At 40.5% G+C, this 18,255-nt stretch overlaps 1 protein-coding gene across 1 annotated transcript; it reads right to left on the reverse strand.

Moving 5' to 3' along the window:
• Positions 1-537: 537 nt before the first annotated feature.
• On the reverse strand, positions 538-14,572 carry LOC123034232 (parapinopsin-like). The gene is made up of 4 exons (XM_044451457.1): positions 14,245-14,572; positions 6,105-6,433; positions 3,003-3,245; positions 538-675 (listed from the first exon to the last, which is right to left on the reverse strand). The coding sequence occupies exons 1-4, from the start codon at positions 14,570-14,572 to the stop codon at positions 538-540; spliced, it is 1,038 nt and encodes a 345-aa protein (XP_044307392.1).
• Between the last annotated feature and the right edge of the window lie 3,683 nt (positions 14,573-18,255).

Consider the following 18,255-nt stretch of genomic DNA (forward strand, 5'->3'; position numbering starts at 1 on the left):
GCAGCCAAAGCCTGGCCTGTTTCTCTCTGTGGTTCTTCCTCTCTCATCCCCACAGCTACTGCATTAACTTTATTCTGTTGGGCTTTTTAGTAATTAATTGTAATCTTTAATGCTTATGGGCTCTTATTCCTTGCATTTGACCTGATCCCTTCCTCCCTTCATGTTGGGCTCTATCTACATTTGATTTCTATCTGTTCTTGACAGTTACTTTTGGCTTTTTGTTTCCTTGTTTTGTAATCCTGGTACCTTACAAACTGAAAGGTGGGAAAATAATAGTTCCAGCAATATCAGACACAATAATTATTTCCAGGATGTTCTGTACACTATAAAACACCATCTTCCAGAAAGAACAGTAGCAATGTAAGCACTCAGCGAAGAAAGCTAATAGGACACCAGATTTTACAAAAGTCAACAAATGGAGCACTTTAAACACATTTAACTAGGCAATAAGCTTCACTAAACACAGTGGAACTGATTTCTGAGTAAACATGAGTAGCATCATGGTGTAAACCATTCAAAACACTATTGAATGGTGTTCTACATAGGAGAAACTTTGCCACGTTTGGAAGAGGAAGGGGGAACAACTGTAGAAACTTCTAGATCGTCTTCCTCTGCTTGCTCAGAAGCACATGGATTTCTTCCACACAGAAGACACCTAATAAGACAATTGCGGAACTGGAAAGAAAAGGTATAAATTTTTACATTTGGCTTATGCCAAATTCAAGTATATGTTAAAGTTTTATTTATCTTTCCCCCATGTGTTTATTACATTTATTATTGCTGCAAGATATTGTGTATGTTTGGTATACTTAACCATTTGAAAACAAATTACTGACTCTCTTCCAATGGATTCCTATCCTACATGTAAATAAAACTTTTCCTACCACTTTCTCTTCATTCAAGGAAAGGCCTTTGCCTGCTTAATTTGTGTCAGTTTGTTGTTAAAAGGATATGAACAAACCTAGTGAAAGAGTTGGCCACAATCTACTTAAGTACCTTTCCCTACACTTCACCTTAACATTGTCATAAAAATCTGGCAACTGTTTCATATGGCACTAAAGCCAAAGTGTTGGAACCCATAATGAAAGCAGTTTGTAGAATTGTTTTGTTGCACTGTTTTAGAGGTGAAGTTACAATACTAGTGTCTAGATCGTGTTGTACTTACATAGAGTGAAGCTTCTAATGCTACCTACTCCTGGAAAGCTCATGGACAGAGAGGCTAATGGGGAAAGGTTCTGAGCAGCAGTGGACAGAAAACAAGGAACCTGAAGCAAAAGTTGATGGAGAATGAGGCCTAGAGGGCAAAAGGCCAGGAAACTGCCCCTCCTCTGGAAATAAGACAGGATGGGTCTAATGCCAGCCTTCCCCAGCCTTGTGCCTTCCAGACACATTTGGACTGCAACACCCAGAATTCCTGCGCTATGCCTGTGCTGGATGGCAATTCTTGAAGTTGCGGTTCAAATGCCTCTGAAGGCCACCAAGTCAGGGAAGGCTGGTCTAATCAAATGCCTCAGGTCAGGAGCGGGTATATTTTATAGACAAGGGGATGCCAAGGCAGCTAGTAAAGGGGCAGTTTGGCTAAAATCAGTTTCTCACTCTCTTATAATACTAGAACAGAGCAGGAATCATTCATCCAATGAAGCTGGGAAATTTCAGAGAAAAGCAAATATTTCTTAAATGATGGAATTTACTCGAAGATGTAGCATTGGCTGCCTAGATGGCTTAGATGGCTTTAAAATGGGATGAGGCACATTCATGAACAATTATCAATGACTACTCAACATGTTGGATGGCTAGTGTGTGAACAGCATGCTAGACTGGATGGGCTTTCAGTCTGACCCTCCATGGCTTTTCGTATGGTCTTTTATCTAGACTCTTATATCTAGGCAGGAGAAGTTGTCATGGCAGCTTTGGGACCTCTTTTGTAACTTTTTATTGTCACTTAGGACAATGCTACCAAAAAGCCTAAGTTTAATTGAATTTCACGTGCTGAGTGAAACAGACAGTTATTTGTCTCTAGGCTTCTTGTTAATTTATTTGTATGTGTTTACTAGTGAAGATAATTCTTTGACAATATGTTTCTAAGCAATGAATATTACCTCCTTTGAGTCAGAACTAATGCCAAGTTGTAGAGCAATATAAATTATTTTAGACATGGATGAAAGTAATTTCAAAAATATTTTTGTATGACAGTGGATTAAAATTGAGTGTTAATATAATTTCTGTTGAAATGAATACCTAATATGCAAGGGATCTATGCCTCATTTATTATTTTTGTTATTTAGTATCATTATAATATAGTCACAAGGTGGCAGCACAGCAAAGAATTTTTCACATAGCAAGCAGCATTAAAATAACCCTCTAACAAACCAGCAAAAGAGCATTGTACCTGATATTTTGTATTTTTGTATTCCTTGATTTGCTGCCTGACTAGTAAAGGGAGAGCAAGGCATAATTGCTCTTTGTCATGCAGTCAAAAAAGCACATCAAGGCACATACAAAATTCTTGGTAAGAGAATGGTTTCATTCTTGTAATGAGTTGCATGATCCCTGTAAGCCTGTTACAAATATGTTTGTGCATGGCTACATGTTTAAGCAAGGCAAAAAATTCCATGTGCTTACCAAAGACCAGACCTACAGATAGGTGCCATGTGCTGTGTACACCAGCATTCCCCAGCCTGGTGCTCTCTAGATGTTTTGGACTACAGTTCTCATCAGGCACTGCCCACATAGCAAATGACTAGAGGTGATGGGAATTACAGTCCAGGTCAGCTATAAACAGGGAAATGCTGCCACTCACATAACAGAGAAGAAATATTCAGAGCAACTTATTTTGCAGTTTTTTTCAGAGGAGAGAGAGCAAGAGAGACATTTTGAAGGGCAGAAGTGGGGTAGAGATGGTGTGTGTTGCTTGATCATTTTTTAAGATTCTCAGAGGATACTAAGCAATATATAAATGTTTTATTCCCATGTTTTACAGATCATACTGAGTTTAAACTCACCTGCTTGTTCATAAAAATGTAGATGATTGGATTATAGAAAGTGCTGGTTTTTGCCATGTACATGGGAACAGTGGCTATAATAGGATTAATATAGATCTCAGGATTACCCACAACCACCAAGGCAAAAGTTGCGTAAGGAAGCCAGCAGATCAGAAAAGCCATAACCATTACTATTACCATCCATGCCACTTGAGTTTCCGCTTTTGTTGTTGAACCTCGTTGTGCTACTCCAACTTTAGCAACCTGGTTAAAAATAGCACATTAGATAGCTGTCAAAAATATAACACACATCAACGTGATTATATTTCATTCTGTGTAAAATAATGGTATGACAACTTATGTAGAAGTGCTCAAGGATGTATTGTTTCATATGCTGCTCCTCCCCTGAACAGTGAAGAGTTCAGGTCAGCCTGATGCTGTTGCAGTAATCTGTTAATTTACAAATATGCAGACTGAACAGGTATTAAAGGAGGCAGAAGCAAGGATCTCATAGGAGATCCCTGCAATCCGCGAGTGTGGAGAGGGGCCTGGTGGAGGTAGGGATGCACCTAACACCAGCTGGTTGAGCTGAATGTCTCTGAATGTTGTGAGCATTCCAAATGCTGAGTGAAGGTGTCTGCCTTTAAAAAAAATCACAACAGTTTGAGTTCGTTTGAAGGTATTTTGGCTGAAAAAGCCTTGTGATATATGAGAATTTGACTCATCCAAGCTTCTAAAACATAAACCACAGTATATGATGGGGACATGCACACACTGGGTGATATTCTCTCTTCCAAAAAATTAACAAAGACATAGAGTCTGCACTTGTACTTACAAGCAGTGACATGAGGAAAGCTGTTAAGGCACAGGATAACCTCAGTCACTTTCCTGATGCAAGTTGCTTGAGCAACAGATACATTCCTCTTGCACCTCTTGTTTTTGTTTTTCTGTCTGTGTTTTCAGTCCAAACAGACCCTAGCAGTAATTCAAAGTTGTAGACAGAATATGTATCTGATAAATGTGAGTGAATGAGCTGCTTTGCATAGGTCAGAGCACAATCTGAGGCCCTTCAGGTGTGTTGGAGTACCACTTCTCCATCCTTAGAAAGGGTGGGAAGCATAATCGAATACATAGGGAAGGCAGAAGATTGGGGGGGGGGGGCGGGGAGCTGAATGTTAAAGAGAAGCAAAGAGTTAACAGTTTTCCAATTATGGAAATTGCTAATTGTCCTTGGCTATTTGGTGGTATGCAAATGAAATAAAATAATAAGCACATAATTTATTCTGCTGTTCTGGTTTTGAAACAGTAGATGTCCCTTGCAAATAAAATGCAGGACTTCTTTCCAGAGCCAGTTCCCATGTAACGTGTGGCTTTTCTCAGCTTGCAGGACTCATTTACTGCCTGGGTAATGTGAGTACTTTAAAACAGAACTAGGGTCTCGTTCTTAAACGACCTGCCTCTTTAGATGGGGTAGCCACATCTCTAGCTGTCCTTTGCCTTCCTGCTAGACAATCAAGGGAAAACTTTGTAACTGAATACTATATAAAGGACTAAGTGATGGGAAAGCAAGTGTAGAAAGCAGTATGTTTTTCTTCTTTTTTACCGGTTGCTATTGATTTTTCAGTCCAGAAATCCCCAAAATGCCTCATGCTGAGGTATACGCATGGGGAAAATCAGAAATTAGGCCTGCATTGCAGCCTAGCTGGCCAGCCAGCCAGCCAGACAGCTGTAGTGTGCACAGCAGTGCTTCTATTCCTTTAGGGCTATTTTAATCCTTTGTCATCAAGTATTCAAGAAAAAATAGCTACTACACTTGTGAGTATATTGAGTGCTTTAAAGAGTAACTTGGGGAAGAATTTTTTTCGGATCACTCTAAGTTAGCTCTTTAGCAAACCCTTTAGCAAAAAGCACCCAGTTCAATACAACTCATCATAATACTGGCAATGTAAACTCTTCTTACTGCAGGCAATCGAGCCTCCTCCTTTAGTGTTGGTTGGGTATATAACACAACCAAAACTGAAAAGCAGAGTAAGGCATGGAGTCCAAATCTGGCTCCTAAGATTAAGCTCTAATATTTAACTGCTCAACCGTCAGGTTTTTATTATTTATTTATTTATTTATTAAAACATTTTTATGCCGCCCCATTCGCCGAAGCCTCGGGGCGGCTTACAACATTTTTGCTTTCTTTTTCAGGATCACTTAAGTAATGATAAGGCAATTGTGATAATGAAAAATCCACCCTTGTGGGGTGGGAAGTGTACAAGAAAAGATGCTTTTCTTGTACACCTGCGCAGCCTTCACTGAAATTTTCAGAGGGTCCCAGACTTAAATTGCTCTGGTTAAAACAAGCAGTCGTTTTTTAAATGGAGGTAGTAATTGTCTGCCATGTCACAAATTAAAAGACAATTTTCAGGAAAAAAAAATCCTAGGGAGAGGGAACCACAACTCTGGGGGAGGGCAGTGCACCCATTTGTTCCACCCTGGTTAGAGGGCTGACTAGGTCCCCCAGAGATCTATCTCAGTCACAGAAACTTTCACAGTGTTTAACATATGGAGCCAGGGGTGGCGACTGGATAACTTTTTCCTCTTTTGCTGCAACTATTATCAATAAGCTGCCAGTTCACAATTATGTCATTATTTATTTATTTATTTAGAGTATTTGTATGCCGTCCCATCACTTATACATACATGTGTATGTATAGTTACATACACATGATTCTTCTGCATGGAAAAAGCAGCCCCCTTTCTAAGGTTAAGTTACAGATACATAATTAAGAGTGCAGACCTCTATATGGTTAGGCAGAAAAGGCCCTATAATTCCTGGTATTCACCATTTAGCCATGCTGGCTGCAGAATGCTGGAAGCTGTAGAACTTCCTTCTGTCTAAGCATGTTGGTCTGCACCAGCTTTGCCAAACTTCAGGTTATGGTCTCATGTTTCTTGGATGATCATGAAATCCAACGTAAACTACCTCTATGTTTACACAAAATGGTTTACAAGACTGTATATTGAACAAATTATCACATTTTAACTGACCTCTTACCAGATTCTCTGGTTTCTGTTTAAAATTGTTGTGCTACAATACTTCAACCAGTTAAGCAAAACTATGGAAAGCAGCTCTACCTGGCGCAGAGTCCAAAGCAGATATCCATAGGAAACCAAAATCATAACAAATGGAATTGTAAAGCAGAACAGAAAGTAGCAGACAATGTAGGAAACATTAATAGGGTCACTGTTGTACCAATCCGGAGCACAGGAGGTCATGACGCCTTCCATCTGGTATCCTCCCCAACCAAAAAGAGGAGGCGTATTCCAGACAAGAGACCAGATCCAGGAAGCCGCAACACCAATCATGGCTTTCCTGGTGGTAAAGGTAAGTGTTCCCATTGGCTTGCCAACCACAATTGCACGATCAACAGCTATCACTGCTATGGTGCACAAAGCCACGATGCCTGCAATTGCAGAAAAAGACGAGGTTATTCGTTGCTTGTAATATTTTCTTAATATTGAAAAAAGGGTAAATGCCACTGCACTGCCCCTGTTTGAATTTCTTCTTAATTCAGATTTATTTAAATCTCTATTTTTCCAGAGGGCCAGCATAAGGAATTTGCACTGCCCTACAATAGCTTTGAATTACCTTCCCTCATCTGCAGGGGATACTGATAGTGGGAGGAAAACAGCACCACCTAATTGCGCCAATATCTTTGCCTGTGGGACATGCCAGTTCATTGTGAGGCTTGTCCTGAAACTGAGTAGAGGGGAGATGACCCGTGAACTACCCAGAGTGGTCAGTGGGATGCAGGTGTTATCAGAAATGGGCCTCAGTGTGAATGTCCAATACACCTGGCCCCAGGTTAAGAATTAGTTCCATTCCTGATATTATCTTTAAATTGAATTTGTGTAGAAGTCAGATCACGTATATAAAAAGCATATAAAACACTTAAGAAACACCTCCATATACACTAAATATCTTAAACGTAATACAGCATTTAAATAATGATAATAATATAGTAATAATAAAGCAACTACTGGTACTGAAGAGAGAGTGAAGCAATCTGTATGTATGTAGGTATTCAGCACAGTTCTTAAAACAGTTTAGATAGAAAGATAGAAAAAATAATAAAAAAATGATTAAAGGTCAACACTTCTTGAGGTAACATAAAAACTAACATGAAGTGGATGATGACAGAGATGGAACTGCTGTTGGAGGCATGGTTACAAACCAAATACAGTACAAAATCACAGAAGGCAGCACTGACTCCATGTGATCCAAAACACCCTGGCTTGGGTATGGTAGTTTTTCATGAGTTTTTCACTGCCTGCTTGCTACTTAAGGATGAGGCAGGACTTCCAGGTATGCTCATTCATAAGTAGGGGTTGTTCTTAACTCAGACTTTTCTAACTGATTCTATACAGTAGTCCCCCGAAATTTGCAGGGGTTACGTTCCTAGAGCACCTGTGAATTTTGAAAAACCACGAATTTGGTACCAGTGATGGGTGCCGGCCGCCAAGGCGGTGCAGGCAGGGGGCGTGGGCTGGGCTGGGCTGGGCTGGGCCGGGGGGGGGGTGGGCGCACGTGTGTGAGGGGCAGGGGCGAGCGTGCGCAGAGATTGTTTTCTCTGAGTCCAAACCAATCTCCTTGCGAGCAAGGCTTACTCGCAAGGAGATCAGCTTGGACTCGCTCAGAGAAACCGATGTCCTTGTGAGCATGCTGCCGCACGGAAAATTCCATGAAATTCCATGAGGCCGCGAACGCTGAACCGCAACTTCATGGGGGTATACTGTATGTTCAAATTAGAAGTTGTCCAACATGGTCAAATGTAATTTTAAGGAGATTTTTTTTTCATAAATGGGGGGATTAATGAGGAACAGAAAGTTAGAAAAGAGAACCAGGGAAATACAGCTTCTTCAGAAGGCCTGTAGGCTATTTAAACATCATCATTATAGAAGCGTAAACAAAATATATATCACAGCTTAAATAATGCTAAGTCCAAGGGAATGCCAGCATAATTAACAGGGAGAGTCAAAGAGGCTGTATCAGGCAAAAAGCCTACCTTTAAAAGAGCAGAAGTCTTAGCCAAATGAGTAAAACAAAAAGGAGCAACATTCTTTGATTAAACAAATGTAAGTTGACCTTAAGGCAACAAAAACAAATTAGGAAAGGGATTGAAAATTAAAGAACTTAATTTGTTGAATGGTTCTTTAACCTTTAATGGCAAGGTTCAGACGGTATGCTGCAATCCCACTCGTATATTCAACTTGGGTCCTGCCGTGCCTTATGTCTCATCCTTGGTTAAATAACCAATGGGTAACCTGGCACGTCATGCATACTGGCGCACTATGACTGAACATTAGTTCTGGAGGTAGGTGGGGAAATGTTGCATTTGTGCCCTGCTATTGACTTCCTGGAAAAATTGAACTGGCAACAGCTAGAAATAGGATGGACCCAGGATTCTGATGTTCTTCTCAAATGGATGACTGAGCAGAACATCCACAGAGATTTGCAATAGAACTTCATTTGGAATCAAGCAAACTCTTCTGTAAAAAATAGATACATGTTTTTGTTTCTCTCCTTAATTTTAATTACAAATACCAGCTTAATTTCTTTCTTGTATATAAAATTATGCATTTGGAGCACATAAGCTAGCAAAGTGCCATTTCTTATTCTGCATCACAATTTTACTGTCATCTCCTAACGTATCCAAAAGAAAAAAAGGACTGTAAATGTGCTGAAAACTGCAATTTTCACTCACAAGTAAGCGGTATAAGAATGAGGATCCTTTAAGGACAACCCATATAAACCAGAACAATGGAACGCAAGTAATATAAATGAGGTTATAAAATTTCTTGTTAAGCTTCTGCATGAATATTGAACTACATTCTAATTATTACATCATAAAAAGATGGTGTTAGCAGGCAATAAGGATTCATGGCAATAAGAACTGATTTTTAAGAAAGGGAGCAGGTGGAAGATAAAAGAGAAAATATGCATTGTAGAGATAAAGTATTTGGTTGAAATGTATATTGGATGCTATAGTTTTCAGAGGAGTAGCCATGTTAGTCTTTTGCAAAAAAGCCATGCCTTCTGGCACCTAAAATTTATCATGTCAGAGGGTTAGGTTGTTGGTGTGATGTGGTATATTTTGAAGTGCAGGTACTCATCCAAAACAGCAGGGAACTGTGTTGACCCATAACAACAAACTGATTTGGGGCATTTCCATCAGCTACCAGTAGTCTTTTATAAATCTAACGGGCCTTAGAGCAACCCATTCAAGAGCAACTCATTCAAAAGCAACCCATCCCAAAATACAGAGAACAATGAATCATTACTGGGAAATGTTATTCCCTCAGCTATTGTGAGGTCTCAGGCAAGCTCGGAGGGAATTGTGAGGAGACTGTGGCACGGGTTGGCAGCATCCATATAAATCTTTTAAATAGAGATGGCCAAAGTTTAATCTTTTGTGGTACTTTATTAATCATGCTTGTTTACTGTCCTCCCTCCCTCCTTCCCTTTACATAGCCCCATGTTATTCTTGCAAGAATCCTATGAAGTAAGCTAGGCTGCAAGGAAGAAGCCTTGTTCTCATTGTATGTAGTAGAACACTGAAGGTGCATCTGGGCCATATTACTTCAGACTACATGAGAGTGCAGAGGGAGAGACTGAATGATTTATTATTAGTCAGTGGGGTGGGGGTGTAGAGAGGTTTTATTCTACCTTTTCTCTGGACAGACCAGTTTTCTATGTGTGTTGAAAGGCAACAGGGCTAAGATCAGGAACCCTCAGTCACCTATGCTGAAGAGACCTCAACTGGCAGCCATTGCATTGATGCCCAACTGGCAGAGTGGAGTAACTGTCACTTGCAAAAGGCAGTAGCCAGTGAATCACTACCTTTGTAGCAAGATCCTCTGATTCTGTCTGTGTTTATTTCTTTTTTTTGTTGGACCTGATTCCTCTCAATGTCCTGGTGGTGCTAATGAAGTAGAGAAGTGGAAACTCTCTATGGACAGAACTGGGCAAGGCTGATGAGGGGTTTTTTTGGCAAATATATACGTATATACATATGCATATGTCTTTCTCAAAAGAAAAAAAGTCCAGGATAGCCCTGTCATTTCTCCTGTTAATAAAAAGGAAGGCTGTGCCTTGACAGCTTCCGTAGAAAAGTGTCTTGCACATTTCCACCCTGAGCACTAAGAATCTTGGAAAAGAGTAGGAAAGATGCAGGGTACTGTGAAGAACTGTTCTTCAAAGCCTGTTTAATGGCCTACAATCATGGTACCATATCTATTTCATTTAGAATAGAGTGCAAACAATCTGGGCCAGTTTAGTGAAGGTTCTGTCTTTTATGCCTGCCAGCCTAATTTGTCCTCACTGTTGGTCGTGTCAGCAGGGCTACTGAGGCATCTCTTAGAGGGTGGGTAGATGCATAGGTGTAGAGGCAGTCATCCAAATAACATGGCCTCAAACCATTTAGGACTTCAAAGGCCAATCCCCACACTTTGTGGGCTGGAAATGCATGAGTGGCAACCACTAAAAGTAGCACAGTGCTAGTGTTATACAAGCATATCATTTTATGCCTTATACTAAAAAAGACCTGCTATACTGTAGATACTGACTGGCAGTGGCTTCCCACAGTTTTTGTGGCGCCCAGAACTTGAAGGAATACTCAAGATGAGGCCTAACTAGTGCTGGTGGAAACATGCTAGTATTTCACATGATTCGGAAGTGAGACTTCTCTTAATGAAGCCAAAAGAGCATTTGCCTTTTTTGCAGCCATATCCCATTGTTAACTCCAATTCTGCTTGTGATCTACAACAATTCCATGATCTTTCTTGCCTGTAGTATTTTGAGTCAAGAATTCCCTATCTTGTAATTATGCATTTGGTTTCTTTTTCCTATGACTTGGTATTTGTTCCTACTGAATGTCATTCTCTTGTTTTCAGCTGAGTGCTCCAACCTATCAAGATCCTCTTGAATCTTGTTTCTGTCTTCCAGACTATTAGCTATCCCACCCAGTTTTGCATCATCTGGAAATCTGATAATCACTCCCTGCACTTCCTCATCCAAATCATTAATGAAAATGTTGAAGAGCACTGGGGCCAGGACTGAATCCTGTGGTATCCTACTTGCTACTGCTTCCCAGTTTGAGATGCTGTTGATAAGCACTATTTGTCACATTCTGTAGCCAACTGTGAATCTACCTGATAGTTGTTCCAAACTTTTAGCTAGTTTGTTAATCAGAATATCATGAGACACTCTGTCAAAAGTTTTGTTATGGTCAAGATATATTATGTGTACAGCATTCCTACGGTCTACCAGGTGGCTTATTGGCCACTTAGTTTGAACTTCTAGTTTCTGGGAATCTTGCCTCCATTTTCATGGTAGCTTGCAAAGCTAACTTCATCTCACAGTCTACACTGAAGAAATTACTCTTCAGAAATGCTTCTCAAAGCAACTGTTTTCAGCTTGGGGTCACTTCCATCTAAGGGAGTTTCATCTAGTGCTTTTCACATGTCAAGTATCTTTCATATTTCAAACATCACTATGGGAAAAAACCTTTACATTTCTTTTCTGAAACATACTATAGCTGCTATTTTTGATTTTTTTGCCTGAAGCTGGGTTTCTGTCACAATTGTTCTCAAGAAATGCTCCATTATTGTAAAAACATCTTTTGTACACAGAGAAATCCCTGGTTTTCTTTTTAAGCGATAGCCCTTGGTGTTGCAACAGCTAACTGAATATATGCTTTCTAGTTTGGCAATTATTTCAGCTGAGTTCTCTGATGAGAAGCATAGAATTATTGACAATGTAGCAGATGCCATTTCATCTCAAAAAGTCACAAAATGTTTGAGAAGAAATGCAGCATTTGAAAAACATGAACACATCTTGCTCAGTATAGGATAGGCATAGAAACATGTTCACTTGAAGATGGAATATTCTTTAAACACCTAGTCTGGATCCATGTGTAATGATGCTTAAAAACATTGAAACCAACAGGATGTTGCTTAGATTCAGTTGGTTTCAGTGACTCTACTCTACACATGAGTAACTCTGGACCCATAGAATTAGTTTGCATTAAACAGTAAATTCTGGGTTGATTTGTTACTAGGTTAACACTGAGTTGTTTAACCTCTTAACAACTGAAAGGGTCCATGTTCAGATGTCAAGCTATGGCTGGGAGGAATTTGGGTTATAAAATGAAAGTAGGAGAGAGCAGCATGTCAGAGATAACATGCACACTTGCTCCTACGTGGTAAATCATGGGTTAATTAACTCACAATTTGCCATTACCTGTGGACTGAGTCATTGTGTTGTCTTGTTGATTGAAACCTATGTTTATTATTATTGATCTATTATATTTATACTCTGCCTTGTATTCCTCTCCCAAGGAACTCAAAATGACTTACATATCCTCTTCCACCCTATTTTATCCTCACAGCAACAACCCTGTGAGGTAGGTTAGGCTGAGAGTAAGTGACTGACTCAAAATCACTCAGTGAACTTCATGGACAAGTGGGGACTAGAACCCAGTTCTTGTAAGTCCCAGCCCAATGCTCTAACCACTGTGCCACATTGGCTCTTGATCTCTTTGTTTTGGCAGTCTTAAGAACATGTAATATGAGCCATGATTTCACTGAGAGGCCTCTAGTATTACAGGCTTTTAAAAATGACATTTTAATAAAATGTGAGAGGAATTAATTCCATAATTAATACATCACTTTTAATGATATCTTTGCTACATTTGCTGAAAGATGGCATTTGAAGTGCTTTGAGCCTTCAGGAAAAATGCTATGGGTTGGATCCAGGCCTTGTCATACTGAGTGAACATCTGCTGAAATCAGTGTGACTTAAGTTTCTCAATACTAAAAACCCATTGATTTTAATGGCTGTACCATAAATATGACTGATTCTGGATCCCAGCCTATGTAATCTTAAAATATTACTATTTTACAAAGATGGTGGAGAGATTGGCTTTGGTAGAGGATGAGTAAGGTTATAATAGAGGAGGATTGGTTAAAATTAGCCTATTTAACAGAATTTTGGTGCACTGGTTTTGCTTTGTTTTGTTTGAAAAATGGAGAAAAACTAATATGACTAAATGCTCTAGCATGTTTTGTTTCGGCAGGCTAGCATTCAATCTGCTACACTTTTATGTTGTAAAAAATAATACAAAGTGGACTGCAAAGGAAACTGTGATATTCAGGAAACTGCCAATTTGTCATGGGAACAAACACCTGTCCCAACATCTTTTTAAGGTATCCCATTACATAGCCAATTATAGACTATTGTGTACTTCTCCCTATTTATTTATTTATTTATTTACTTATTTACTTATTTAAAGCTTTTATAGACTGTCCATCTACTGGCGTCTTGGGATGGCTATACGCCCTTATAATTATTATGTATATATAATTTCATGTATAGTTACTATCTGGATCAGCAGCATAAATGGATGGACATGCAGTGGGTTAACCTGACTTAAGTTCCATTGATTTCAGTGGGTCTGTTCTAAATAGAACTACATTTGAATCCAAATCAGTAGCTTTTGATGCTTGTATTTACATGCATATACCCAAAACCAAGATGGATCTATCCCTTCTCCCATTCAGAGAAAAGCCCGGAGGAGGGAAATAAATTCTGAACAGTCCAGTTGTATATTGTGCACCCTCATGTACTGTAAAGAAAAAAAATGGGAACAGTGGTTTAACAAAGATAGGAACCAGAAAATCAGGACTCCTTGCAAACAGACAGTGTGCTATGAAAAACTGTGAGAATACTCCAATAATATTCTAGAATAAATGGTCTGTTAAACAACTGCCACATATGAAGGTACATAAAGACAACATTATTCCTGTTTCTTCGATAATGCAAAACAAAGCAAAGGGGAAACTTGCTTTTTAGGGTGAAACACCAACAGATGCAGTAGCAAAGTCTGCAAAAGTCTTCCATTGACATGCTTTTGTGGACTTCACTGTTTTGCAAAGCCAAGGCAGCTGTAATGTTCTTTTTAATCATCATTCCATCTATTAAAAAAGATGACATTTGTGCAAGACCTAAACACATACATAAATATAAGTATAGCCCTTACTATAGAGACATGTAAAGAATCGAGCAGCATTGATTGCTGAATTCTAGCACTGCTAGAATTCTGCTGAAATCTCAGACTCTTTCTACTGCACAATGAGGAACTTCTTGCTCAAGAGCAATTCAGTGGCTCTTTTCTAATTCTCTAATGCAACAAAGCAACTTTGCATGTGTACTCACCAAAGAATGCCATAGCAAAACCTTCAGTGACGCAGCCAGCTCTACCCAGGTTGTAATAACCAACAGCATTTGTTTCTACATTCAGGCTTCCTCCCAGCAAGGCCGCTCCAAGGTCTGCTATAGCTAGATTGACCAGGGAATAGTTGATGGGCTGACGAAGCTGTTTGTACTTGATAGTTACTACAATAACAGTGGTATTCAAAATGACTGATAAAGTACAAGATGTTGCCATGATAATTGCTATTATAGTATAACCAATACGGGGCATCAATACCACTCGTCCTGTGCTAACATTCACTGACAAAGTGGTGTCGTCCGGCAAATCCATTTGTTGTTAGGATAGCAAACTGAAATAAAGGCTTCTTGTATGTCTGTACTGCTCCGACTCTTTGCTTTGTGCTACCTGTCAGTCTCCAGTCATTCTTTTCTTTGGATGCCTGTGAAACGCTCCTTCTCATTCAATGTTTCCAGGGGCACAAGATGTGATATTCCATGGATTAAGCAACATTTAAAGCAAATCCTTAGATCCGGATTTCTTTGATCATAATTCTCTGCTCCTCATTCATTCTCTAATTAATCTAACACTACACTCATCATAATTACTGCGGCAAAGAAATATGTCTTGCATAGAACTTTGTATTTTTCCTACGGCTGTAAAGTGAATAATTCATTGTAAGAATGAACCTGGGCAATCTAAATGCATTTGGCAAAAGCAGTTTCCTTAATAAGAATAATCAATTATGTTTTTTTTCCTCTCCTCCCTGATACGGCAAGTGAAGTTTTCCACCTGGGTTCTTCACATCAGCTGGAAAGACAGAATGAAAGGGGACAGAATAGATATCACAAGCCTTTCTATTTCATTCCCTAAACTTTGTCTTCACTCTCTCTGCAGATGGTGCCCTTGACAATGTAACTGTCTATAAATTGGCTCAGCATTCATTTACCATCAGATACTCAATATACAAGTGAAATCTTTGACAAGCAAACAAATGTGGAAATAGCACGGCTGGTCCTGTAATCATTGTGTGTCGTCTGCTCCAGCTCATACTTTGAGCAGCTTCTGTTGTAGGACTGCCATGGCTCACACACCAAACCTTTAATGTGTTTGTGGTGCTTTGCTACAAAGCATACAAGCTCAGGTCTCGTATGTGCATTTTTGTGGTGTCATCCTTTAATACAAAATTAAAGTAGCCATCCAATCCTTCTGCTGCCGTTTGCATGACCAATGAAATGGGGACAGATTATTGTTACTGTCATGCAAGGGAAGCACAGGCATTGGAGCTCCTCATCCATTGCTGCTTTTATATTGATCTTTACAAGACCTTTTACAATGCTACTGAACAGCACCCCCAAAATAGGTTCTCCACCTTGGAACTCCTATAAAGCTCAGAATGATAAGGGACTCCACTGATACAGGGGTCATCAGACAAGCCACCCTAAGAACCAACAGCTTATATCAGGGCTGTTGGGGATTGCTCCCCAAGTGTCTTGCCATGACATTGGAACCCAGTAGTGTAGCTTTTACCAGGCAACTACACAGCTATTCAGCCAGCGTGGCAAAAGAAAATGAAAAAAAGCCTGTGCCACTGTTCACAGTCTTGCAAATGGTACCTCCATTCTTGCTTGCGAGGATCTGTTGCTCCACCAGTGTCCAAACAGCACTTTGGAGGGACCATCATTCATTCTTCACCTTTTTTAAAAAATGGGAAAGTGTTGAAACCAGCAAGTAAACTGATGTGTCACTTGAAGGCTTAATAGGGTGGCTAAGTGGGAAGTTCTGTCCCATCCCTTTTGGTGCTCTTTTTCAGAGCACTTCATTAGCATTTTCTTTTAGGGTTTTTTGTTTGTTTGTTTGTTTTTTGCTGCTTCTTTCTGAATTCTGAAAATGGATCCTACCTTCTTTTACTATGATTGCCCCCGTACTGTCCAACTGTGTTCAAATAAGTTTATATACAGCTTCATCTTGTCATTTTTTTGGTTGGTTACCTAATTTCACTTCCAAGCTCACTTTAGGAGCTGTAACATGCAGGGGAATTCACAAGGTGAGATCACACGTATCAGACAGCCAAATCTATGCTCTTGTGCATTTGCAAAGGACTGAGCGGAAAGTGATTCCATGTATATACTCTAGGAGCACTGAAAAATTATTTCAAAACTGGTGATCAAAGTAAGTGCTCCCAAATGGGCAGAGAGTGAAGTGGAAAGAGAGCAAAGATGAAAAGATGAGGAGACTAGATGGTTTGCTACACAGATGCCATTCAGATACATGCAGGGAGCAAGTTGGAAGATTTAGAGGAACCAAAGGGAAATGAAGACACACTGAGCTGCCATTTACTTAGTCACCTGTTGGGAGTAATGTGGGTTGGCAAGAGAACAGCCGGTGTGCCCTGTGTGTAAGCTGCATCAGAGGAACTAAAGGAGAAACAATCCATGGCAAGCTGTGGATTAGGTGATTGTCTACCAGGAACAACAGAGAAGGCACCTACCCACCATGGCTTATCCTTAGATTGGCTTAGTTTGACATGCAAATTCTAGCAGAGTATCTGGGAATCCATGGTGCTTGTTGGGTTCTTTGTGGCCAGTCACTTTCAGCTAGCCTGCCTGACAGAGCTGTTGAAGGATAAATGGGAGGAGTAATCTATATTGTCCTCAGAGATAAAATCAGATTAACATATGTTATGAGATGAACCAAGCAGAAGTACAGTGGTACCTTGGCTCACAAACTTAATCTGTTCCAGGACTCTGGTCGTGACCCAAATTGGTCATGAGCCAAGTCAAATTTCCCCATAAGGTTCAATGTAAATAAGGTTAATCTGTTCTGTAAATATTTTTTTTTCCAATCAGAAAAACATGAAGCAAAGTGACAAAGAACAACAAAGATTGCAGCCATCTCCCCCCCTTAGCACAACTGCGATCATGCCCATCATCCCTGCAAGTGCCTGTCACCCCCACGTGCTGGGGGGGGGGAGAGACAGGAGCAAACGCGGGCATGCTGGGGGGCGATGGGTGCGATCATGCTGGGGGGGTGAAGATGGCCGAGATCGCAGTTGCGCTGGTGCAGGAAAGACGGGCGCCATCTTGGCCATCCCCCTCCCACCCCCAGCATGATCGCGGCCGCCACCCAGTGCAGAGTTCACAACCTGAGTCAAAATATTTATGAAATTTTTGTTCGGGACCCAATTTGGTCATGAACTGAGGTGTTCGTGAGCCGAGGTACCACTGTAGAAGCTTCTGAACCATTTTCGAGGGTCTCCCCATGGATAACTCATTAAGGCCCTGACGTGCTGCCTAGATGGCCATAGGAAAGCTCAGAGTTGCAGCTCAGACCTCAGAAATACATTCCAAGGTCAGAGCTGAAACGCCAACCTTGGAGTGTCCTGCCTCTGCTTTTGCAGGTGGTGCAGTTCTTTGCACGCTGGCTGTGGCTTCAAGTGCATAAGACCAACCTCAGAGCTGGCATGGCAGGAGGATGTTCTTCAGGGCAGGGAGGGGAGGACTGTGGCTCTGCCTGCATATAATATATCCCAACAGCGCCTGGTCCTCTCTTCATGAGCAGGCACAAAACCCTTGGATGGGTGAAACTGGCAGTCTAAGTGTTCCGGAGGGTGGGAGGTACAGTGAGGCAATCCTTGTTTCTGCACTCCTTCTGCACGCTAGTCAGTGCCCACAATTCTCCACACTTGGAGGGTTGCAGGCAGCAACATTGGGATCACACTGAAACATAATATGAGAGCTGCCGCAATCTTGCTCTCTTATTTATATCTAGATGTAGGGTATGCAGTACAGCAAAAATATGTCTGTGCACCAGTTTGTACAAGTCTGCCCTCTGCATTATATATAAGAGTCCTGTGTTTCAAGTGGTGAAGAGGCTTGGAGGTTTAGGAAGGACTTTTGAACTACTGGAACAAACAATGAAACTGCTAAGTAAAGCACATGCTCATCTAGTAAATCAGCAGATAAAAAACAGAAACAGCACATCAGGGTTGTAACCGTAAACATACTGACAGTGGG

The sequence above is a fragment of the Varanus komodoensis genome, unplaced genomic scaffold (genome assembly GCF_004798865.1).
Source record: "Varanus komodoensis strain SLA01 unplaced genomic scaffold, ASM479886v1 scaffold6_2, whole genome shotgun sequence".
NCBI lineage: Eukaryota > Metazoa > Chordata > Lepidosauria > Squamata > Varanidae > Varanus > Varanus komodoensis.